The sequence below is a fragment of the Juglans regia genome, chromosome 5, assembly GCF_001411555.2.
Source record: "Juglans regia cultivar Chandler chromosome 5, Walnut 2.0, whole genome shotgun sequence".
Taxonomy (NCBI): domain Eukaryota; kingdom Viridiplantae; phylum Streptophyta; class Magnoliopsida; order Fagales; family Juglandaceae; genus Juglans; species Juglans regia.
In genome coordinates this window covers 19,563,591-19,588,666 of record NC_049905.1, presented here as the reverse complement: position 1 = coordinate 19,588,666, position 25,076 = coordinate 19,563,591, and the positions used below count along the sequence as shown (strand labels likewise).

Genomic DNA, 25,076 nt, shown 5'->3' with positions numbered 1-25,076 from the left:
CAAATGTTAGACCTTGTTTTGGTCCATATCCCCTGGGTCAATGCATATTGATATTACATGGTACTGCATGCCATAACAAGTAAATGAAGTAATGATAGATAAATTTCTGATTGTTGTAGAAAGATGAAGAATGATAGTAAATCAATCCTCAGAAGATTCTGACCTATATCAATTGCTGTATTAGGCTCTGATTTTCTAAGAACCCAACCCACTCATTGTCAATATCTTGCACCCTTATGCTAAATTTCGAGTTCTGATATATAAAAACCCCAAATGCACAAGTTTCACGCAAGCTCTTTAAAAAAAAGATGACCCCACCATGAAAAAGTGTGAAAAACTCACTTTTTCTTAATGGGATCCATATTTTTACAAAAAGCTTGTACATGGCTTATACATTTGAGACTTGTACCTAACATTACTCGTAAATATATAGATGGCACACGTTCATCAATAAAAGCATAAGCAATAAAATCTGCAATCTTTCCTTTCTTTTTCTTTGGCCTAAATATTCTGTAACCTTCAAAGTGTTCTGCATATGCCATTTACTACCTCTTTTTGAGTTTGCACAGCTTTTTAGCTCTTCAGACTCGAAGGAAAAAAAACAGAGACTAACATAATTAGAAAACAGTATAAAATAATTCCATTAAATTAGACAGTGAGATGGTGGCAGGAGCATGACCTCCTTCATCTTTATTTCATACAAATTCACTCAAGACCATGTATACTTGAGCATCATGTATTCTTGTTCCTCCATGAAAAACTAAATATCGTTGAGGTAATAAACATGAGTTTAAGCTGTGGATTTAAATCTCTTTACTGGAGCTTGGAGGGAAGACAAATACTTGGCATCTAACTTGTCAATTCCATCAAACAGATAACTGAATGGTGGCATTTCTACATACTTTCCAGAACCAGGAACAACCTTCAGTTCATCATTTTCCCAAACAATTCTTCCTCCAGCAATTGTCACTTCAACCTTTCCCTGAGAACATAAAGTCAACTTTTAAAACCTAACTGACTAGGAAAAATTTTAATGGAATATATGAAAGTGCATGATCTCAGAGTGAGAGAGGACTTCTACCATGTACAAAGAATTTAACAGTGACCAAAGAGAGGTTCGTAAGAAGAGCAAAATATATAAAAATTATGTGGGGGGGAAAAGATGGTCGGAATCGAGTATTATTAGGACTAAATATTACATTGGTTTAAATCAAGTATCATTTCCATTATTTTTCTATGCAATTTGATGGACATTATTACATTTATAGTATCAGACATTCAAAAAAATCAACTGGAATGGCTTTATATGTCATAGCTCACACCCCTTGCCTTCTTAAGCACAAACCTTTAATTTGTAGAATGCTTACATAATTGAAAAACTTATGGTATACATTTAAGGTCGTGACAATCATATCCACCTATGTCCCACACTCATTTATAAACTCAAAAAAGAATTGAGGAGCCACATTTGTTTCAGGATTCTGCAGAAACTCTTAACCATATTATGTATTTTTCACAAGCAACATTAATGAATGACTATTCCTCATTTACTATTCTTTTGCATGCCAGACATATTTCAATATATAATAAGAAATATGTCTGGCATTTTAAGTCACAGAAACATATTTATGGCTACATCCGTGTCTAGATATCTGGGAGTTGGTGTGTGTGTCTACAAATTATAGCTCTATAAGGAAAAAAAAAAACCATTTAATCTCTAAATGATAGCAGATACAAAGACTACCTTTCCTCTCCTTCCTTCATAAACATTTGTATCCGATCGGGAGTGGTGGGACTTTGCAGTTATTTCAAAGCTTGAGTTTGGGTTGAGTATAATTATATCCGCATCAGATCCAGGAAGAATTGCTCCTTTTCTTGGATAAATATTGAAGATCCTAGCACTGAAAAAATCACAGACGGTGAGATCATTTAGTCATACTTCAGGCATCTTAATGAGGATTAGATAGCATGACACATAATATTTGCTTTCAGTTTATTTTGATTAGATATCAAACAACCAGAGATAATCAGAGCAATAGAATACCATTCCGTGCTTGTTACCCGAACATAATCAGTGACAGAAATTTGGCCAGACTCCTGCACAAATACATGAAACTGAGAAAAAGGAGCAATTTCTAGAACAGATTTTATATTGATCTTCTTATTTTGAGGGAATGGGCAAGAAATTTCTTGAAACTTACCACCATTATATCCCATACCAAATGCATTCTCTCCTCAATACCTAAAGATTCCCAGGCCACATATATTAAAAAGTAGTATAACATAAACATTGGGCCCAAATAATTATTCAGAGCCACAAAAATGATTAAAGAATTTTAAGAGACCAATATGTGTGTTCACCATTGACACCATTGGGAATTTTTCGAAAATCATCCATCCCTAGGGCTTTCTGTGTAGAATTCCAGGAGCAATGGTCGGTTCCTACAAGCTGCACAATTTAAAGTGCCCTGAGAAACAAATTCAAATCTCCATAAAACCAATAAGGTCAAGTCTTAGGCATCTGACAACTGAAAGAAAGTTGAACAAATTAGAGGGTATACTGTACATAGTTATCAGATAAATTTGGAGACTGAATGCATAGAAAACTGTTTTTTAAACCCATGTAATGGATAATAAGAACACCCATCTTCTTCCTGGAAGCCTTTCTAAAATCTCATATGAAATCATAAGCTCCCAGGACATCAAAAATCCCAGCTGTTGTGTTTAAACTACTTTCTCTAATGAGGAGATACAAACCTGCAAAACTCCTGTTGAAAGGGCAGCTTGAAGGGCCTTGTCATGTCCAGGTGCCCTAAGAGGGGGGCTCATGAGAAATCTGAAACACGAAAGGATGTAATGTTGAATAGTCAAAGCCCACAGAAAGTATAAAAAAGGTCAAAAAACAAAATAACAAAATAAACCGTAAATAAAAGGAGCACAGGTTCTTGCTTTGCTGCAGTGATGAAGTCAGGGTCCCAAACCCCAGAACCATCAAGGGCTAACCCAGCAGCAATTGGCTCCCCAATAACCCTCTGCCCTGAATTGAGAAAACAAGTAGTTGATCTTCTCCAATCAATAAATCATAAAGAAAGAAGAAAAAAAATTAGCACCAGGAGATCAGCATAAATTGTGACCTTTTTATGATGAGGAAACCAAGAGACCAAGCAAACCCAGCATGTCTCTTACCCAGTCAAAAGGGTATTATGACTTTTAGTAATGAAAAATGCCAATTTGAAGATTGCGCACAAACTAAATCAACCAGCTAGGATGGGAAAGAATACATGTCACAGGATCTTAATAACCCACTTATCATATTTCTCCGCACACTTGTATGCATGTCTATATCAACGTGATTGCCATTTCTTCCAACTTTAGCCTTTTAGGACCATGCATTTTAGAGATACATTGAGAAGGACAGTTCTGGTATGTTGACAGCCGACATTAAAGTTTCTTTCATGCCCTAATAAAATCAATTTTAGCGTTGGATCAATTTTTTATTAAGGGAAGTAATTGTCGAAAAAAATTGTTAAGGGAAAATTGACGAGAACAGTTTGATTATTGAGTTTGTTTAGATAGTTGAAAGGAAAAGTTTTTTGGACTGCTATATGGCTGACTGTGAACTATGGAACAGAAAGTGACCAACTGAACCCGGTCCAAAAAATGTGTATTTGAGATGAGGATGCACGACAACAAAATGAAAGACAGAAAAAACATGAAGAAACTTTTAAAAGCGTGGAGATGGCACCAATTAAGGATAAGATGAAGGGAAATCATTTCAGATGGTTCAGCCTGTGCAGAAAAGCTATGACAACACTAGTGGGAAGAAAAATTGAAAAATTGCAATATGATATAACCTAAAGGTTGTGAAAATGGCTGAAGGCAAGGCAAAAGAGAAACTAATAGGAGTCAGTAAAGGCAACCTTATCAAAGATTTAAGAGAGAGAGATATGTCTTCAGACAATTCTGAGCCCAATTAGTTGGAAAAACGCTTAGGTAAGTATTTAGGTTAGTTGGAAATTATCTCAATAATTTAACACCATCCAAGCAATATAGTTCATCCACCAAGGCCTTGTGATTGAGTAAAAGAATGGATCTTTTGGTCAAGACGCTGTACAACACAATCTATTTCCTCCTTTTCTTATCTTCTCCTTCTAGCCAAATCCTAGAGTAACTCCTAACATAATATACACTTATTAGTTGTTATGATGATATCACGAGATCTTATCAGCATCTAGATGCAGGCTAGTACAAGCATTCTCTTAATTTGAAAGTACAGGATTTGAATTGACGTCCCTTTACTAAGTCCTAAATGCATTGTTTTCTCCCAAAGATTTCATTGCATTCGAAAGATAACCTTGGTGATTAATTAAGAAAGATCATCCGTGGCCACCTTAACAGCATGAAAAAATTGATCAAAAGAGTTTTGAGGGTAAGAATGACAACTGAAACTCTAGCAAGAAACACCTATTATGTGCTGGTCCTGCTTATGATCAATATGCTCTAATTTGAAATATTTTGAAGTATGCTAGTAGAAGCATCCACATGCTGACATCAAGTCAGCCACTTTTTGCAATCAAAAAAAAAAAACATGAGCCCACCAAGTAGGCAGTTAAGAGATGGAATATGGTACTCATTAATATTAAATCATTCAATTTTTGGAAATTGCATTCATGTCATATAACAAGCTTTTCTTTCATTGAAGAGAGCTTTGGACCCACCCTAGGGAGTAAACCCCAAATATATGACCCAACCCGCCAAAACCTTAACAAATTTATTTTCATGAGGGCAATACTTAAGACTGACCAAATCTAATATCATGTACTCGAACCCCTAGGGGTTGGCTCAAGTGGTAAAGGCCTTGGGCTTGAGGGTATGCTCTCCCTCAGGTCTAAGGTTCAAATCCCCTTGGGTGCAAACAATCTCTAGGGGCCATTGGACTAGGAGATTTTCCCATTGTATTACCCGAGGTGCACTTGAGGGAAGCTCCTTGCTGAGGGCCTATGCATCCCCGGGATTAGTCGGAACGCTGTTTTTGGACACCCGGTGCCAATAAAAAAAATATATCATGTACTCATCTTGTTTCCGAACTCACAACATATATTTTTTTGATGAATAAGAAAATTTTATTAAGACAAGTAAAAAGGCATAGCCCAAGTACACTGGAAGAACTCACAACATATATAACTGCATAATGCTATTTTAGGATAGCAATGCCTATAGGAAAGGGAAAAAAAGTGGAACAGATCATAATCCCATCGTCTGTTTGTTGCAATTTCAACATTCTGACATGCTTAAAAGATGGCCATTATCTGGTTCCAGTATAACTGCTATAAGCATCTAAGCTTTTCTCCTATTAGTTTTATCATATTCTAAGAGTTAAAAAAGTACATATGCATTCATATCCAGATATGAGTGAGCAAAATAAATTGACATTATAAGTCACCAAAAAGGAAAATGCCCAATTTCAAATGTAAAGGTGCAGTTTTTACAGTCCAATAACATGATACTCCATGAAAGTAGATTGATGATGCAGTCAAAATAATTTTATCAAATCAAACAAAAATCTAAAAGTGTAGGGAGAATAAGACCTGTTTTTCGAGCCCTAGCTATTTCTTCCACAGCATCAATACTCATTACATGAACTACATAGAGAGGAGTATTCACAAAACCTGCCAAACGAATTGTTCGAGCAGTTGCCTCTCCTTCCAGCTGTATAGACATCAAAGTCAAATCATATGGTGCATTTCTTCAGAGACATCATGGAATAAATTTTTAGGGAGTCAACTACAAGTGAATATTGACTTACTGAAAAATGAGGTAACTACAAGCAGTTACCATGCTTTTAGTATAAGACATGAAACTAAAGATATTGACTATTCCATTAAGAAGCATATAAATTTATCACAGATTATCAAACAAAAAGCAGCTTATCCCTAAAGAAAAATTATTTACTGTGCCAAAATTACAAAACTTACAGTCTTTTTGAGCCAGAAGACAAGGAAGTAAAGTGTATCTTTAATAATTTTTTTTATAGATCATATCTTTAATAATGAATATGTGCTAATTTGTTGAAGGAAAAAAATGAAGCCCTGGCCATGAGTTGAAATAACAGTTCATGCAGCAGCCTTGAGAAATGACGAATGTAAGTTATGAATGTAAATGATGAATGTAAATGTCATGTTTTACATTTACAAGAACATTGCGGATGGATGGCGGTGGGCCTTTGCGGGAGTGTACGGGCCTAATGGGGATAGAGATAGACGATTGCTATGGGAGGAGCTGGCGGTTGTGCATTATATTTGGGAATTACCTTGGGTTGTGTGTGGGGATTTTAATGTGGTATGTTTTCCTTGGGAGAGGGCGGGGTCTACTTCTTTGTCACGGGCCATGGCAGATTTCTCGGAGCTGATTTTTTATCTCAATTTGATTGATCTTCCTCTGGTTGGGGGGTTGCACACATGGTCCAACAGTAGAGGGGGATCAAGATTGGATAGGTTTCTAGTCTCTTCTTATTGGGAGACACATTATCCGGACGTAAGCCAAAAGCGCTTGTCCCGGATATGCTCGGATCATTTTCCGATTTTGCTAGATTGTGGCGGTATTCTCAGGGGAAGGCAATATTTCAAATTTGAAAATATGTGGCTTCATACGGTCGGTTTTGAGGAGAAGGTGAGGAATTGGTGGACCTCCTACTCTTTCTTTGGCACCCCTAGTTTTATTGTGGCAGGTAAACTAAAAGCTCTCAAGCTGGATTTAAAGAAGTGGAATATTGAGACTTTTAGACATGCTGATGAGCAAAAGAGTCTTCTATGGAACGAGCTGAATTCTCTTGAAGCGGGGGAGGTTAGTGAGGAGTCTTTGTTGAGAAAGACTGAGGTGGTGGATGAAATTGAGAGAGTTTTGTTGTTGGAAGAAATCTCTTGGCGCCAGAAATTTAGGATGATGTGGTTGAAGGAGGGTGGCAAATGCACTAAGTTCTTTTACAAGATGGCAAACTCTCACAGGCGTAATAATGTGATTGAGGTGTTACATTCTGGAAATACAGTGCTTCAATCTCCAATGGATATTCAAGACCACATAGAAAGTTATTATGAAGATCTTCTCAAAGAGACAGAGGTGTGGCAACCTAAATTGGATGGGTTACTTTTTGATCAATTGGATGGTAGTGCAGTGAGTTTGTTGGAGAGACCATTTGAGGAGCTCGAAGTGTTGCAAGTGGTGAGAGGAATGTGTAAAGATAAAGCCCCGGGGCCAGATGGTTTCTCTATGGCCTTTTTCCAAGACTGTTGGGACATAGTGAAGGAGGATGTGATGAGGGTCTTCCATGAGTTCCATTGTAGTCACAAGTTTGAGAAGTCTCTCAATGCTACTTTTATTGCACTTGTTCCGAAGTTAGCGGGAGCCATTGAATTGAAAGATTTCCGTCCTATTAGTTTGGTAGGCGGAATCTATAAAATCATTTCGAGAGTATTAGCTAATCGAATGAGCTTGGTGATGGACAAAATCATTTCCAAGCCTCAAAATGCCTTTGTACGTGGTCGGCAAATTTTGGACTCAATTTTGGTTGCGAACGAGTGCTTGGACAGCCGGTTGAGGGATGGTATTCCGGGAGTCTTATGCAAGTTGGATATGGAAAAGGCTTATGATTATGTGTGCTGGGATTTTCTGATTTATATGCTGAGGAGGTGTGGCTTCGGTGATAGGTTGTGTAGTTGGGTGCAACATTGTGTATCTACCACTCGGTTTTCTGTTTTAGTAAATGGTCAACCTTGTGGGATTTTTCAGAGTTCGAGGGGCTTGAGACAAGGAGATCCGTTATCTCATTTTCTCTTTGTTTTAGTGATGGAGGGGCTGAGTCGCATGTTGGAGGCGGCGGTAAGGGGAGGTTTTATTGCTGGTTTTTCAGTGGGTAAACCTAACACAAGTGCTTTTTCCATTTCCCACTTGTTGTATGCGGATGACACCTTAATTTTTTGTGATGCTGACAGTGGACAGCTTCAAGCTTTAAGGGCTGTTCTTTTGTGTTTTGAAGCCGTTTCGAGGCTCAAGGTGAACTTGGGAAAGTCGGAATTGGTCCCGGTAGGGGCGGTGGATAATATCAATCATCTAGCAGAGTTGTTGGGGTGCAAAGTGGCCTCTCTTCCTACGAAATACCTCGGATTATCCTTGGGAGCCTCTTTCAAAGCAAAAAATATTTGGGATGGTGTGGTAGAAAAGGTAGATAGAAGATTGGCAGCTTGGAAGTGGCTCTACCTTTCAAAAGGGGGGAGACTAACTCTCATCAAAAGTACTCTCTCAAATCTTCCTACATACTTTCTCTCACTATTCCCTTTACCGGTGGGTGTGGCCAATCGGATCAAAAAAATGTTTAGGGCCTTCTTGTGGGGAGGCATGGGAGAGGCACAAAAATTCCATTTAGTGAGCTGGCAAAAAATGTGCTGCCCGAAGGAGATGAGAGGCTTGGGGTTGCGTAATTTATTCTTTTTTAATAAAGCTCTCCTTGGGAAGTGGCTGTGGAGATTCCAATCAGAAGGGGAATCACCATGGAGATTGGTTATTGATCGGAAGTACGGTTGGGGGGGTTGGTGTTCCAAGGAGGGTAGGGGTAACTATGGGTGAGCCTCTGGAAATTTATTACAAAAGGGTGGAAGGAATTCGTAAAACACATTATTTTTTAGGTGGGAGAGGGTACAAGAATCAGCTTCTGGTTCGATGTATAGTGTGGTGAGAGAGCCTTATTTTCTATTTTTCCTGGAGTATTCAGATTGGCGGCAAATCAGCAAGCAGCTGTCTCATATGTAATGAGCCGTACTAACGGTAATGTACATTGGAATATGGTCTTATCCAGAAACGCGCAGGATTGGGAGGTGGATGAAATAACGAGTTTTTACAGCTTTATTTATTCCAAGAAGATAGGTGGAAATGGGCGAGATAGAATGTTGTGGAAACACTCGGGGAGCAGGAAATTCTCAGTTAAATCTTTCTATAAGGTGCTGGCAGCACACCAGCCCAATGGGTTTCCTTGGAAGGGTATTTGGAGAGTCCCTGTACCCCTTAGAGTTGCATTTTTTACTTGGACCGCAACTCTAGGAAAGATTTTGATGGCTGATAATTTAAGGAAACGTGGTGTGATTGTGATGGAGTGGTGCTACATGTGTAAAAGCAATGGCGAATCGATTGAGCATCGTTTTTTGCATTGTGAGGTGGCAAGGGAATTATGGGTGGGTATTTTCAGTCGAGCCGGGCTGTCTTGGGTCATGCCTAAGAGTGTGGTGGATCTTTTAGCATGTTGGAATAGGACGCATCATTGCCCACAACTAGCAGCAACATGGACGATGATTCCTTTGTGTCTTTTGTGGTGTATTTGTTTGGAGCGCAATGAGAGGTGTTTCAACAACAAGGAGAGAACTATGGGAGAATTATGGAATTTTTTTGTATTTTCTTTAGTCCAATGGTTTACTGCTATTGTATTGAAGGGAAGGAATGCCCATGAGTTCTTGCTTTCGTTTCAACTTTCTAGAATGTAATTAGGTGTCTCTTTTGTATACTTCATGTGTACATGTGCTGTACCTAGTTTCATTCCATCAATAAAGTTTCTTACTTATCAAAAAAAAAAAAAAATGTCATGTTATCAAAAAAAAAAAAAAAAATGTCATGTTTTAGACAAGAGTCATAAATTATGAATATAAGTGCCATGTTTTAGACAAGAGTGAAACATTTGGGATGATGCTTCCATTCTCAAAACTAAAATAATATTAATAAAAACAAAAATAACGATATATTTAATATTTATCTTTTACTGATCAAAAAAAAAAAAAAAAACAACAACAACAATAATAACGATAATAATGATGGTGATGATGTCACACATGACAAATACTGGGGTCATTTTAAGGACCTCCCTTCCTTACTCTGTACTTAGTCTTCTACAGAGTTGTCACAGATCAGAAAAGGAATTACATAAAAAGGAAGAAAATAGCAAAAGGAAAAAGAGGGATCAAAAAGAAAGAGACACCATGAATTGAACCAATAATATAAATTGTATTTCATAGCTAGAACAAAGAAATGACAATGAGCACCTCTTATACATTTCAACTGCCTAAGATTTTAAAGGCAATCAATTAGATCTTCTCTGTAAATAATTTAAAACGAAGGTTGTCTTCCCGTACAATCCTCAACCAGGTTTCTTATCAACAGCAGAAGCAATCCTATGGGAGTATCTTGGGTTCTCCTCTATTTTTAACTTGGGTATGTATACATTTTCTTTTTTCTTGAGAGACATGGCTACTGTATGTCCACAACGGGACTAATGGCAGCTTTTTGTGTTACAGATCAGGTACACTACACGTATAGATAGAACGCCATGTATGAGACTCTCACTGCATACAGCTCGCATAAAGACTCCTAAATAAGCCTCACTTAGTTGTATCTGAGTAATTATTCCTCAGATGAGCAAGGAAAGAACTGGTAGATAGATGATAGAGATGGAAGAGAGGGCTGAGATGAAGTAGCGTGGCACCAGTCGGTGGTGAGGAGATAGACATGACAGGCCCATAACATTTGAATTTCTCTTACATTCAATGTTTTCGAATCAGATTCTATCAAATATTTCACATTTTCTACAATCATCTCTATTTTAGGAAGGATGCCACACAGTTCCTGAATTGACTAGATGGGTGACCTTTAGGGATTACAGAGAATATGGGACTCAAATTTCCCTGTCCTGCACAGAAATATTTTTTATAGCTGATGGCCCTCATCATGCCTTTGTAGAAGAACAGTAGTTGCCAATATTGATTAACACAAAGAGTCTCTCTAAGGGAGGGCTTAGGACAATACTTCTAATTTATCTTTGTAATGCAATTGGAGGTTGTTGCTAGTTTTTTCTTCTACCTAGTTTTTCTTTCTTTCTCTATTTCTTTTTCAACTGATAAATGTGGGTGCAACCCGAAGAGGTATATCTTTTATCACATTTTGAGTGTCATCAACCACGTGGCATTGTATAAGAATATCCCCGCCCCCAATAAGCCAGAGAAATGGCCATGACGTGATGATAGACACAAAACAAAAGGGTAGGAAAAGTACAGGAGTTCATTACCTATACTGTGAGTGGCGAAACAGTTAAATCCCTGCAATGCAATGCAGATAGCCCAATAATTATGGCTACTGAAATGTATACTCTATTTGAAAGGAGAAGCACCCAATCAGTAATTATAGTCCATCATCATAACAATAAAAAAAAGTTGTGAACGGTAAAAATAAGAAAGATACAATAGAAAATAGCATAGTCCAGAACAGCAATTCCATATAAGATTACCGATGGGGGTCTTGAAAGAGCATGTCCCTCTGGACCAGTAATACCAAGTTCTATCATTCTCTTCTGTCCTTCATATACAGCATCTCCATTTTCTGCATGGACCATAGCTAAAGCACCAAGGGACTTGCACTTCTTAAACCCTTCCAATAGAAGCTCATCATTAACCATAAATGCTCCCTTGTAGGCTAGGAAGAACTTGAAGGAGTTGATACCTATATATTGGAATATACAATAAAATCATAAACACGCTTCATATGAAACAAAAAGGAAATTAAAGTAGTGCTCACCAAAATCCAATGGAAGAAAAATTTTGTGCAGTACAAATTAGAAGCATAGAAAACCAACCTCTTTCCTTAACCATGATTTCCATTTCTTTTGAAACAACTTCATCCCATTTTGTAACTGCCACATGGAAACCATAATCCATGCAAGACTTCATTGCTTTTTTTGTATAGGTCTCAAAACCTGCTGTTAAACTCCCATTATCTGGTATAACAAAATCAATGTGCATTGTTGTTCCACCAGCTAATGCTGCAGCCTGACCACTGAAGAAGTCATCAACTGTCTCCATACCCAATCCCTTCATAGCTAGGTGTGCGTGAGGATCAATTCCGCCTGTTGGGGTAACAAAAATGTGGTTGTAGAACATTTTGAGGACTGGATTATACCCAATTACCAATAAGTGTTGGAAACAGAAATGCGCAAAGCAGTAAAACTTTGAGATGCTCAGATAAAAAAAATAAAATAAAATATTGAGTTTGAGATGATGAGTGACCGAGGGATAAAAATCGGGGCCATTCCTGATACTTCAAGGGTGTAATATGTCAAGAAAGGCTGGAACTCAATATGACTGAACCCAGCACAGGATAAAGCCATGCAAGAACCACACAATACTAGATTCTATTCTTCCAACTTCCTAAGTATGGTAGAAGGGATTTTATGCATGTAGAAGCCTTTTTTAGTACCAGTTTTTCTACTTCGTTTTCATTGGTTGTCATATAAATGCAATGAAGAAGAATAGTCTGTCTTGGCCGTCTAGCTAAGAAAGAAGTAATAGGTAAAGTCTTCTTGTTCCAAATGTAGAAACCGTGAATGGAACTAAGTTAGAAGTAATATGCAAGTCTTTGTTCCAAATGTTGATGCCATAGTCCTCGTTGTTCACTTCCAAAGTAAATATAGTGAAATTGTAGATCTCTTCTGTAGTCATAATATGAAAACTAACCTGGCATGACAAACTTTCCAGTGGCATCAAGCACAGTAACATGATCAGAAACCTGCCAAAGGCAATCAAACAAGTCAAAAGCAAAACAAAAAAATAGCAAGCATGGAATAAAAAAATTGAAAAGGAAATACGAAGAGTAGACAACAGGCCAAAATATGGAAGGGGCCCATGAAAATCAGAACAAACAAGTCCTATATGTATGTAACAAAACGTATCATGGAACTCAAAGTGAAAAGTATTTGTTTTGAGAAATATAGTCCCTCCATCCATAATAGATCATGTTTACAAATGATATGCATTTAAATGAAATAAAGAAGCTTCCTAAATGCCCTTAGATATGCCAAGAAAGGCAGATTCATATCGGATCATAAAAACCCACTTTCCGAAGATCTCTTCCTTCTCTTCGGGATCGAACATCAATTGCAACGATTCGATAAACCGCCCATTGGGATAGATGTAGATGAATAATACTCCCCCCCTAGAAACGTATAAGAAGTTTTCGCCTCGTACGGCTCAAGCAAATTCGAAATTATGTCTATGTATAGAATTTTTAATTCATATTAAATAGATCCATAAAATCATCAAATCAATTAAACTATGATTTAAGTGCTTTTCCTTATTCTTATTATTGTCCGAAAAAAGAAAAAAAATCATTCGTATTCACATCCTCATAACTCAAGTTGGATAATTTTCAAATAACCCAAAAGAAAACCTTTAGGCATTTAATACGGGAAGCTAAAGAAAAGCACTTCGTATTGAACCTGTTATCTTAGAAGTTTTCTCTCTCTACTATATTTTCTCTCCGTACAGTTTCAGTTTTCGTTGTGGTTTTTTTAGTTGTGGTGTTTTCCTACTGTTGGTAGTGATTCGTTAATGGCTTTTCCTTCATGAGGAGATTAGCGTACCACTGAAACATTAGGGTTGTATCGTTTGTGGGTTGGTTTCGATGGGGTTGTGCAATGAGGTTTTCATTGACCAGAAGCTTTTTGAGTTTAGAAAGGAGAACACAAGGTGGTGGAGGATTATAGAAAGTAGTCATCGTGTAGTGAAATACATTTCTGTAGATTTTGAAACACTGGGTTGGCTGGGTTCTATGGTGAAGGAATGTGCAGTAACACTGGGCTCTCATGAGTTTATGAGAACTCGTAGAAAAGGAGACATTGTGTTAATAGTGAGTAAGGGACGTAATCACAATGGTAGTTTTATCTCCCTCTCAAAATTTGGTCGTGATAAGAGGAGAGGTTTGCTTGTGATTTTGGAAGGGAGGAAGGGGGAGGGGTGGAGGAACTTTGGAGATACTTTAATGGAGCTTTTCTCATCCTCTGTTTCGAGCACGAGAACATCCCATGCAATTTTTGCAAAGAAGAACAGAGGAGATGGTGGTGCTCCATTGACGTGGGCAGGAGGTGCAAGGTCGTACAGTGAGGTGCTGAAGAAGGTACTGCCTCGTGCTGTGAGAGACGTGGTGCCAGGTGCAATCAGTTCAGAGGATGTGCAGAGGTATGGTGGAGAAGACAGCAGACTGTTGGGGTTAAATGAGGAAAGTGTATTCAGGATGTTAATTGGCTTGGAGGAGAAAGTGGGCATCATATTAGACGAAATCAGTTACTTAAAACGTTGCGTTAAGGGCAAGGCTGAGCTGAAGGATGATGTGGGCCGTAAGAGTGGGCCTTGTCCTACGGGTATAGTGTTGGGCCATGGAACGGGTCACGCCTCAGGCCCAAAGAAGGTCTGGAGGGCAGTGGCAACAGAGTTATCGGGTCAGGCTTCCAAGTCCAAGATATCGGGCCAGGAACTGCGTCAAGCTCCTGTGGCGCCGATAACCACCTTACTGGCAACCCTCTCGGCACAGAAACTGCCGACGACCTCCGTCGACCACCCTGGTGAGCCTGTAAAGGTGCTCCAACGGGAGGATTTAGAGGAGGGGGAGATTTTGGTGGAGCCGTTAGCGCAGCAGAGCTTGAGAAATGCTTTCGCGTCCTCGTCACTAGGGATGTTGGTGGAGAATGGGCATTCTGAGCCATGTGTGGTGGTCGAAGGCTCTGAGGCTGTGTAGGTGCAGTCTGTTTCGCTGGAAAGTGGGATTTCATTTCTGGGTGAGGTTGTGCAGGTGCAGTCTGACTCTCCGTTTGGTTCCACAGCAATGGAATTGAGTGTTCTTGGTGGGATAAATTTTGGGGATGGTATTCCTCTTAAAAATATGGCTTCAAGTGGTGAACCAAATAGTTTGGGTGGCTCGGAATTGCTTTTGATTCCCAATAACAGTGTTGGTGAGGAGGGGGCTCTTACTCCTCTGTGTACACTCCCTCCCAATTCTGATTATGGGAGTTGCTCGTCGTATTGGATTTTTAAAAAGGTTGAGGAGTTACAAAATATCTTTGGAGTCTCTTTTGGAGGTTATAAGGAACAATTTATGGCCCTTCTTGTGGCTATTGAAGCTAGTCGTTCGAAATCAGCTACAAAACAAGACAGGGAACTTAAACGTTTAACATGCTCCATCAATTATGATGTTAAGGATGGGAGTAGCGGAAGGGTTAGACCGAAAGGGAGGGGCAAGTTAAGTTTTAATGAAGCCTAAGATTTTATCATGGAACGTACGGGGTCTTAATGATAGCAATAAACGTATTTGTATCAAAGCTTTATTGAGGTTGTGGAAGGGTGATGTGATATGTTTGCAAGAAACAAAGTTGGGTTTTATTGATAGAAGATTTGTACGTAGTATATGGAGATATTCGTATGTGGGTTGGTCTTATTTGGCCTCTCAGGGAGCATCAGGTGGAGTGTTATTAATGTGGGATAAAAGAGTGGTTGAGACGATTGAGGAGTGTGTTGGTGAGTTTTCGGTTTCGGTGTTATTCAAAAATGTGAGCAATGGGTGGGATTGAGCTTTTGCAGGGTCCTATGGTCCCAACATGGATAGAGATAGGCGAAAGTTGTGGGAGGAGTTGGCGAGGATATACTCTTTATGGGATGTGTCGTGGTGTATGGGGGGTGATTTTAACATTACTCGTTTTTCTAGTGAACGATCGGGACATCATCAGCACACTCTGGCCATGGCGGAATTCTCTGAGTTCATCTTTGATCTGGACCTTATGGACCTTTCCCTTGGTGGGTGGTGAGTAGACATGGTCTAACGGCCGTGTTTGGTCGAAATTGGATAGATTCCTTATCTCGCCGTTATGGGAAGCCCACTATCCAGAAGTAAGTCAGAAAAGGTTAGCTCGAGTTAGTTCATATCATTTTCCCATTCTCCTAGATTGTGGGGGCATTTACAGGGGTCGCCGGTATTTCAAGTTTGAGAATATGCGACTTAAAGTGAACGGGTTTGTAGAGTTGGTGAGTACTTGGTGGGCATCGTACCAGTTTAGTGGCACTCTAAGTTTAGCCCTTTGGTTGAAAGAGGGTGATAGGTGTACAAAGTTCTTTCACAAAGTGGCTAATTCTCATCGACGTAACAATGCGATCGAGTCGCTTCATTCAGGTACTCAGGTGCTATCCTCTCCCGCTGAACTAGAAAGTCATATTGCACATTATTATGACTCTTCTTACCGAATCGGTAACTTGGAGGCCGAAACTTGATGACTTATCGTTTGAGGCAATTGATCTGCAACACGTGAGTGTCTTGGAGAGACCTTTCGATGAAGATGAGATTTTCAAGGTCATCTCTGGTATGGCTAAGGACAAAACGCTGGGTCCGGATGGTTTCTCAATAGGTTTCTTCCAAACTTGTTGGGATGTGGTGAAAGGTGATGTCTTGCAGGTGTTCAGTGAATTTCACGCTTTTCAGAAGTTTGAAAAATCACTTAACACGACTTTTATTGCGCTCATTCCCAAGAAACATAAGGCTTCGAGTATTGTGGATTTTCGTCCAATAAGTTTGGTTAGTAGTGTCTATAAGATTATTTCAAAGGTTCTTGCTAACGGCTTAGTCCAGTGTTGGAAAATATTATTTCTATGCCTCATAATGCTTTTATTCGCGGGAGACATATACTCGATTCGGTGCTCATTGCAAATGAGAGCCTAGATGCTAAATTGTGAGAGGGAAGTCCAAGTATTCTTTGCAAGCTAGACATGGAGAAGACTTATGATCATGTAAACTGGGAATTCCTTTTGTACTTGCTTAAGATGTGTGGTTTTGGAGATAAGTGGATTTCTTGGATGCGTCATTGTATTTCAACGGCCTGTTTCTCAGTGCTAGTTAACGGCACTCCTGCTGATTTTTTTTATAGCTCGAGGGGTTTGCGAGAGGGTGATCCGTTATCTCCTCTTCTTTTTGTCATAGTTATGGAGGTGTCGAGTAAGATGGTGCAGGCTACTGTTGGTGGGGGTTTTTTATCTGGTTTTCAAGTGGGAAATGGCTCTGGTAGCCCTTGTATCATTTCACATCTCCTTTCCGCAGATGACACTCTGATTTTCTATGAAGCGGATAGAAGTCAGACCCAAACTTTACGTGCATTATTACTTTGTTTTGAAGCAGTGTCGGGGTTTAAGGTGAACCTTGGCAAGTCTGAGATAGTTCTAGTGGGTGTGGTTCCTAATATACGCAGTCTAGCAAGTCTTCTGGATTGCAGTGTGTCCTCTTTTCCAATGAAATATTTGGACCTTCCGTTATGTGCAACTTTCAAGAGTAGAGCAATATGAGATGGGGTGGTAGAGAAGATAGAGAAAATGTTGGATGAATGGAAAATGGTGTATTTATCGAAAGGGGGCCGTCTCACTCTTATCAAGAGCACCACTAACCTTCCCACTTATTTTTTATCTCTCTTTCCTATGCCTGCAAGGGTGGTGAATAGGATTGAGAAACTTTTTAATTTTTTTTATGGGGAGGCATAGGGGAGGAGAAGAAATTTCATTTGGTTAATTGGAAGACAATATGTGCCCCAGTTGTGAATGGGGGGTTGGGTATTTGTAATTTGAGAACTTTTAATAAAGCATTATTGGGAAAACGGCTTTAGAGATATCATTTGGAAGCGGGATCTTTGTGGAAGGAAACTATAGATGCTAGATATAGTGTTGCTTGGGGTGGTTGGTGTTCCAAATAAGTGAGAGGGGGGTATGGAGTGGGGCTATGGAAGTTTATAAGGAAGGGGTGGACAAGCTTTGTAAATCATATTCGCTTTGTCGTAGGTGAGGGCAACTGAATCAGTTTTTGGTGGGACGTGTGGTGTGGAGATCAATCATTGGAAAGGATCTTTCCGGCTTTATATCGTATTGCAGTTAATAAGGAGGCTTCAGTGGCGGATGTGCGGTTATCTGCTCATGGTTCACATCAGTGGAATATTCTGTTTAATAGGGATATTCATGATTGGGAATTATCTATGCTTTCAGACTTTTTTAGCCTGCTACACTCCTTGGGGACTATTATGGCACAGCATGATAGCTTGAAATGGAGGTTTCAGGACCACAAGAAATGCACAGTAAATGCGTATTATAAACTCTTGATTACACATGATCACACCCCATTCCCTTGGAAGAATATTTGGAGGTCTCATGTGCCCTCTAGAGTTGCTTTCTTTGTTTGGAATGCAGCCCTTGAGAAGATCTTGACCACGGACAACTTGAGGAAGAGAGAATGTGTAGTGTTGGATTGGTGTTACATATGTAAAAAGAATGGAGAATCGGTAGATCATCTTTTACTACATTGTGACGTAGCGAGGGGGTTGTGGAATGAGATCTTTCGAATGGTTGGTGTTGCTTGGGTAATGCCTATGAGGGTGGTGGATTTGATGGGTTGTTGGAGAAAATTGCAGGGTAGTCATCAAGTGGCAGCAGTTTGGCGGATGATTCTGTTGTGTATCATGTGGTGTATTTGGACGGAAATGAATGAGCGCTATTTTGAAGACAAAGAACGAACAATGGTGGAGCTGAAAAAATGTTTTCTACATTCTTTATTGCTTTGGTTTTCCACTATTGTATTAAACGGGGATGATATTCATGAATTATTATCCTTAGTTCATCGCTCTTAGAATGTATTTAAGTGTTCTAATGATTATTTTTAACAAAACATGTTTAGCACCCTATGACGGATAAATTATTTATTTTAGTATACCAAAGTGTGGTTCTCTAAGTGCGGTATTGATTGTCAAATATCTAGGCTTGGCTAGCTTCTAGGACTTATCATTCAATTATCAGCCACCTTTTTCCAAAACTAATTTACTATGAATATCCTACACTAGCCCCCAATGAGATAGAGGAATTCAAAACCCTCTTCCACAACACCCTCTTCCTTTGGACAGCTGCGATAGACCTTAATGGGCCTAACTTTCATGATTTCCTTGTTTCTTTTCCCCTTCTAGATAGATGTATTTCCTCTAGATAAGTGGATTTCTAGTATATTACCTGTGCACTTAGATTGAGACTTTCAACTAATAAAATCTAATCATAAAAACTGAATTTGGAAACAATAAAATAAATAAAGTAATACATAACGGAAGGGTGGAGAAACAAAAAGATATTTCACCTCATTTGTGCTACTAATTTTAGGAAATGTGTAACATTAAGAAAATCCCAAGTAAATGTCCAAACTGCAATACTTGGGCTCTTGCCTATTCTTAATGATCAATAAAATTTTGTTTACCGATAATAAAATGCTCAAATTTTCCAGGTAACATTCTGGAACGACCTAAATATAAGATATAATTTATATTACGTTCAATACTCAGCTGACCTTTACCACTATGATATGACCCAGTTCCACCATTAACATCATTAGTCTAATTTACAGATATGACAAACCATTACCATATTCTACCAATCCAGAAACAAATCATCAACTAGATTAGAAAAAAGAAATAAATAAAGAAAATAAAAGAAAACCTTCAGATTGGGCTTCACAGCAATTATGATCCCATCCTCCACATAAACATCAGCAACCTCTTCTCGATGAGCATTCACAACAATCCCCCCCTTTATCAATATCTTCGAAGAAGAAGTTGATAACGTAATTCCACATGCGGATTCACCAAGCCCAATCCCAATCCCAGAATCACAAAACTGAAAATATAAAATATTGGGGAAAAACACATTCATTTCATCTGACCCGATCATTTATAGAAAGGCAAGTTTTCAACCGGGTAGTCAATAGTTGAAGAGATGGGTACCTGGTTTAACTCACAGACGGAAGAGAAGGTCGAGAGAAGAAGCACAAGAGAGAAGAGATGGAGGAGTATTTGGGTCTTGGAGTTCGACTCCATAACCGATGAGTATGAGACTGACCGAAGCACGCAGCGAGTGCCTGTTAATTTGTTAAACAGGAACAGAGAGTGTCAGAGATCCCAGGGGCGCTGCCAAAATATTCGCTACTTTTTCAATTGGGCAATGAATCAAGATAGCCGTACACTTCTTTCTTTCTTTCTTATTTTATTTTTCCTCTAAACAAGGAATCATATTTCATTAGAAAAGATTATACAAGAGATCGTGGGTTCCCTAATTAACTCTCAATGGTAACAATAGTATAAAATAGTGGATAAAAAGAAAAAGAAAAAAATTAAGTTTTTGTCACTAATTTCTTGATTTTTACTCATTTTTATAAAGAGAAGTCTATCTTAAAAGATAAAAATAAGTTATTGCAAAAAATTATGAACAATGGAACCACCGCCGATAGCGGTGGAACCTTTGCTAATTTTTTCCTTTTGCTATTAATTAAAAATTTTAAAAAATGACATTCTTACTTAATTTAAAATAATAATAATAATCAACTAATTTAATCATGTAATTTAATTAAATTATATGATTACGTTAGTTAATTGAATTTATTTTTTTTAAATTATACAATAAGTTTATATTATAAAATTTTTAATTCATATTCAAATAGAAAATAATAATAATAATAATAATAACTGAATAGTAAAAAATGTGTAAGGATATCTTTTTTTTTTTTTTTTTTTAACTAAAAGGGGGGGGGGGGGCAACCAACATGACAACCCTCCCTGGGCATGACAAGAGCTCATCACAGCTATGAAATATTCGATTCGAGTCATAGTTACTTACCTAAGGGCGAAGTGTAAGATATCATTATCCTTTTCAAATTTTGTCACATGTTTTTTATTCTTTTAAGAAATTTGATATGTTTATTGAATAGTAAAATATATTTCTAAATTTTTTTTAAAAATGGCAAGTGGTAGCAATTGATTGCCTCTCAGCATTACTTACGAGAGGTGCTACAAACCGGATGCGGTGGAAACATAGAATTTACACCTCCAAATTAGAGGATAACACGTACATTGTATAACATAATTATAATAGAACCGATTTCATCTTATAAAATTTATAGGCCAACTTTCCCCTCTCTCTCCTCGAGCCATCGTCGATCTCTCTCTCTCTCCTTAAGCTCGAATATCTCTCTTTCTCAATACCCCTCGATAGCTCTCCCTCTATGTCCTTCTCTTTGGTTTCTTTAAAATTGCGCTTGCACTAAAATTAAGTTACGGGACTATTCTCATACGGCAAACTCATAGTTTTCCAAGCACCATTACTCCTAAAATACATGTGCACAAAACAAAATGAAAACATGGAGAACAGACCTATCAACAGGAAAAAGAAAAACACTACTACAAGCTTGAGATGAGAGAGAGAGCTACTAGGTGAAATGGAGAACTGAGTGGGGAGATAGAGAGAGAGAGATGCTTCAGAGAAAGAAAAAGAGCGAGGGAGAGAGCGTTCGGGATGATTATTTCCTCCAATCGTTTCTACCTTAAATAATATAGATTGCTTACGTGTCGGCTTCTCAATGAACGGTATAAAAGTAAACTTCTCACCCTTTTTAAGATTTTCTCGTTACTCATTCCAAGATTTTATAGGAGAGAGTACTCATGTAACACTCATTTTTTTAAGGTCTGTGATGTCACCTGCTTTTCTAAATAAAGCCAGATGATAGATTCTATAATTAATAAATAAAATTAAATAAATAATTAAAGTCTTGAATTAAATCCAATTGCTTCATCTAAGTCTGATCTGTCTGCTCGTACTTATCAAGATTCTCACCTGTGTAGTTTAAAATATAAAATAAAACTAAAATAAATCAAAAACTGAGTAAAAAAACTCATCACAACGTAAACATAGTAAACTTAAAGTTTTCATAAAAGTTTTCATACTGAGAGCTTAAATCACGACTCATCATATTGATGCTTATGTTATGAATTAAGGCTGCAAATGGTCTGGTCTGGTCCCACGATGGACCGAATATTTTCGGTCCATTATTTTTTCGAACCAAACCGGACCGAATACCCAAAGGGACCGGACCGGACTGAATACCCAAAGGGACCGGACCGGACCGGACCGATAGCTATGGTCCGGTCCGGCCTAATTTTTTTTTTTTTAATAACTAATAAAAAAATATTTAAAATATTAAATTAAATTAAGTGACTTATTAATGTGGATTATGTAACAAACTCAATAAAAAAATATTTTATATGGTCAATGATAATAAATTAGATGAAAATTATATTATTCATTTATATAATTACTATATAATTAACTAATTGATATTATATATTAGTTAATTCATAGAATATTAACAAGTGTTAATAACATATTTAAAATTTTATATTGTTAATAGTGATATGTTAGATGAAGATATATATAAAATATTGATAATTTATAGAATATTAACAAGTATTAATAATATATTTAAAAATTTATATTGTTAATTGTACAATTATTATATATAAAAATATATATTTTTTATATTTCATTCGGTCCGGTCCAGTTCAGATCGAAACGGTCGGTCCGTTCGGTCCGACCGGACCGTTTATCACCCCTATTATGAATGATGTTTATTGATTTATCTGAATTAATTGACTGACTGATTTGATTTAATTAACTGATCTGATTTATCTGACTGGCTAACACATTTAATCCTATATGCGAGGTTGTACACCAGCCCCATGTCCCGCGACTGCAAAGAGAGCCACTGATAATATTCTGGCATACTATGGTGGACCACATTTGAGTCCATGGCTTGCACATCCACTCTGAAAATACATTGGTACCATAAATCTGAATGGGCATCTGATCAAACTGATCTAATCTTATATTGCATTTAAACTTAAGATAGCTTACGTGTCTTATCCGCATGAGATGCAAGACACAATACGTACATAATTATAATTTATAAATCTGAGCATGATGTGGAATTACATGACCGTGTGCTATACTGGATGACATATTTGCATAATCATGACATATGATATACATAAATATTGGTTTTCAAGAATTGGCCTTCATAATAATTTATCTAAGTTGACATATGATAGTCATAATTCGTAATCAAATTACTTACCTCGTTGCACTATTTCTTAAATCTTACTTTGTACATCATTACATATACAAAGTACTAAATACTACTGTCATTTCTAGAAACACGTGTCGTAATATTTTGCTTAATTAAATTCATATGTAGAAAATAATAAAATAAATATTCTGTTTAACATGTAAATCAATAAATGTTGATATTTTAAATTATTTAAATACTAATAACATATTATAATTTAGAAGAATACTTGAACTATATTTAATTCTAATAAAATAAGTCGTGAAAATCTCAACTCTTAAAATAGGTTTTCTTTCTTATAATTAACATAATTATTTAATTTTACAAGAAATCTAATAAGTAATGATATCATTTAAATATCTTAATATATTTCTTTATTTTAAATTCACAGCTTAGTAACATAATCATAACAAAATCTATCAAAGTAAACAGAATAATTTTGTTTAATAAAGTAGACTTAATCAGATTAAAGCATTCAAGCTAAATTTAAACTATTTATTATTTACTATTGAAATCAAATTATAAAAATTAATATTTAATAATATAGACTACTTTCATAAATATTTTATGCAAAACATAAGTTTCTAGACTAACACATTTATTCAATTAAAAATAAGCTCAACATAAAATATTTGTATCTCTTGAACATAACCCGATTAAAACATGATCTAATTTAAATTCAAGCCCAGTCTCATGTAAAGAGAACACGTATGAATAGCATAATGATTACACTCACATTATAAATGTAATAAGAATAAAAAGGTCTACCCTTATGTAAAAACTAGGGTTACGGAATATATTAGGCTTCTTTTCTCTTAGGAGTAAAACGCATATGAGGGAGAAAATGGAAGTATGCGGCAATGGCTTATCGAGGGAGGAAGACATGAGACAATGGATCTGGGAGGCTGAACGAGATCGATGGCGACGAAAGCTTCGGAAGGATACAAGGAAATTTGCGTGCGACGGATCTGAGGCCAGCTGAGCTGTGGTGGAGACTTGTCGACTTCTCTTGAACGATGTGGTGCTATGAACGTGGTGGTCGGAGTCGAGTGAAGAGAAACGCGGCGATGGTTGCTACCATGGGTTGATGGTGGCTCAATGAGCAATACAAATGAGTGTGGATGGTGTTCCAAAGCTGTTTGCAGTGGCGCAAGGCGTGGGCACGTATGGGTATGGGTACACAGTGGCGTACGTGGGCGTAGCGCACAATGATATCAACTCGATTTATTGGTTTCCACTTGTTGGTGTAGGTTGGTGGTTGTAGGAAGGAGTTGGGTTACAATTGTTTGGGTCTCGACAGAGAGGGAGGTGCTACGTGAAGGGTCTGTTGGAGGAAGGCGGTTATCTGTGATTATTGTGGTATGGAGGAATCATGGGTGGCATTGCTTTATTTTTGTTGTATAAGAATAGGACTGTGTTGGTTGTCGGTGGTTGCTGATTTGGTGGTGTTGCGGCTTGCCGTTTGTTGCTCGCATGTGGAGGAGACATGGTGGCTTGCTGGGTGTGCATGGAGGCTTGCAGTTTTCTCGTTGTAATGCAGTGGCCGACGTGAAGGGCTGTTGGGCTTCGTGTCGTGCTGTGCAACCATGGTGGGCGGTGTAAGAGATGGAGTGGCAGGGGGAGGAAAATCATTTGTGGATAATGGTGTGGTGCTATCGCGATAAATGCTTTTGTTTCAACAGTGGGTTGTTGGTAATTGATTGTTGTAGCTTGCTTCTCAGTTTGAACGTGGAGGTGAAAAGTGATAGTATAATGGAGGCTAAGGGTGGCTAAGGGTCTATTGTATGCAGAGAGCATGGAGAATTTAAGTTGCGACAACCTTAATATTTCTAGGTTGAAGATGGTAAGTAACGCATTGAGGGACATAAATATATACGATTATGGGTGTAAGTCGGTTACCAATTAGGAAACCCTTCAATGTTGGAAATCACCCGAGAGATTACGTGATACATGGAAGAACTTATGAATACACATACATGATGAGGATGAAGGTGAGTTTGGGCCTTTTCAATGACTTTGGGCCTTGGGCTAGCCTATCACACCAAAGTGTGGGCTATGTCCAATTTTAATGGACTTGCAACCAATTATTTAGGCCTAATAAAATTTAAAAATGAAAAATACTAAATACAACCGGCTAGAAAAAATGTCGGGTAAACGCTGCCTACGTGGTAAGAAACGGTGCCGTTTATATGCACCGAACTTTCTCTCCTTGTAGCCCACTCTGTCCTTAGACCCACCACCTCCTCTTCATCTTTTTCTTCATTTTC

At 37.8% G+C, this 25,076-nt stretch overlaps 1 protein-coding gene across 1 annotated transcript; it reads right to left on the bottom strand.

Moving 5' to 3' along the window:
* Window positions 1-609: 609 nt before the first annotated feature.
* On the bottom strand, window positions 610-19,799 carry LOC109007334 (dihydropyrimidinase-like). The gene is made up of 13 exons (XM_018986963.2): window positions 19,640-19,799; window positions 19,356-19,532; window positions 12,540-12,591; window positions 11,663-11,932; window positions 11,318-11,529; window positions 5,589-5,709; window positions 2,950-3,037; window positions 2,758-2,836; window positions 2,362-2,449; window positions 2,202-2,242; window positions 2,045-2,097; window positions 1,745-1,901; window positions 610-982 (listed from the first exon to the last, which is right to left on the bottom strand). The coding sequence occupies exons 1-13, from the start codon at window positions 19,730-19,732 to the stop codon at window positions 791-793; spliced, it is 1,623 nt and encodes a 540-aa protein (XP_018842508.1). The 5' UTR covers window positions 19,733-19,799; the 3' UTR covers window positions 610-790.
* Between the last annotated feature and the right edge of the window lie 5,277 nt (window positions 19,800-25,076).

Bases quoted from the DNA above. Each gene is read 5' to 3' on its own strand.
- LOC109007334 (XM_018986963.2), bottom strand. From the start codon at position 19,732: ATGGAGTCGAACTCCAAGACCCAAATACTCCTCCATCTCTTCTCTCTT. The intron at 11,933-12,539 runs GTTAGTTTTCAT...TTACCCCAACAG, and splicing joins TGGAAAGTTTGTCATGCCAG to GCGGAATTGATCCTCACGCA. The intron at 2,837-2,949 runs GCAAGAACCTGT...TTCGTGTTTCAG, and splicing joins GACTTCATCACTGCAGCAAA to ATTTCTCATGAGCCCCCCTC.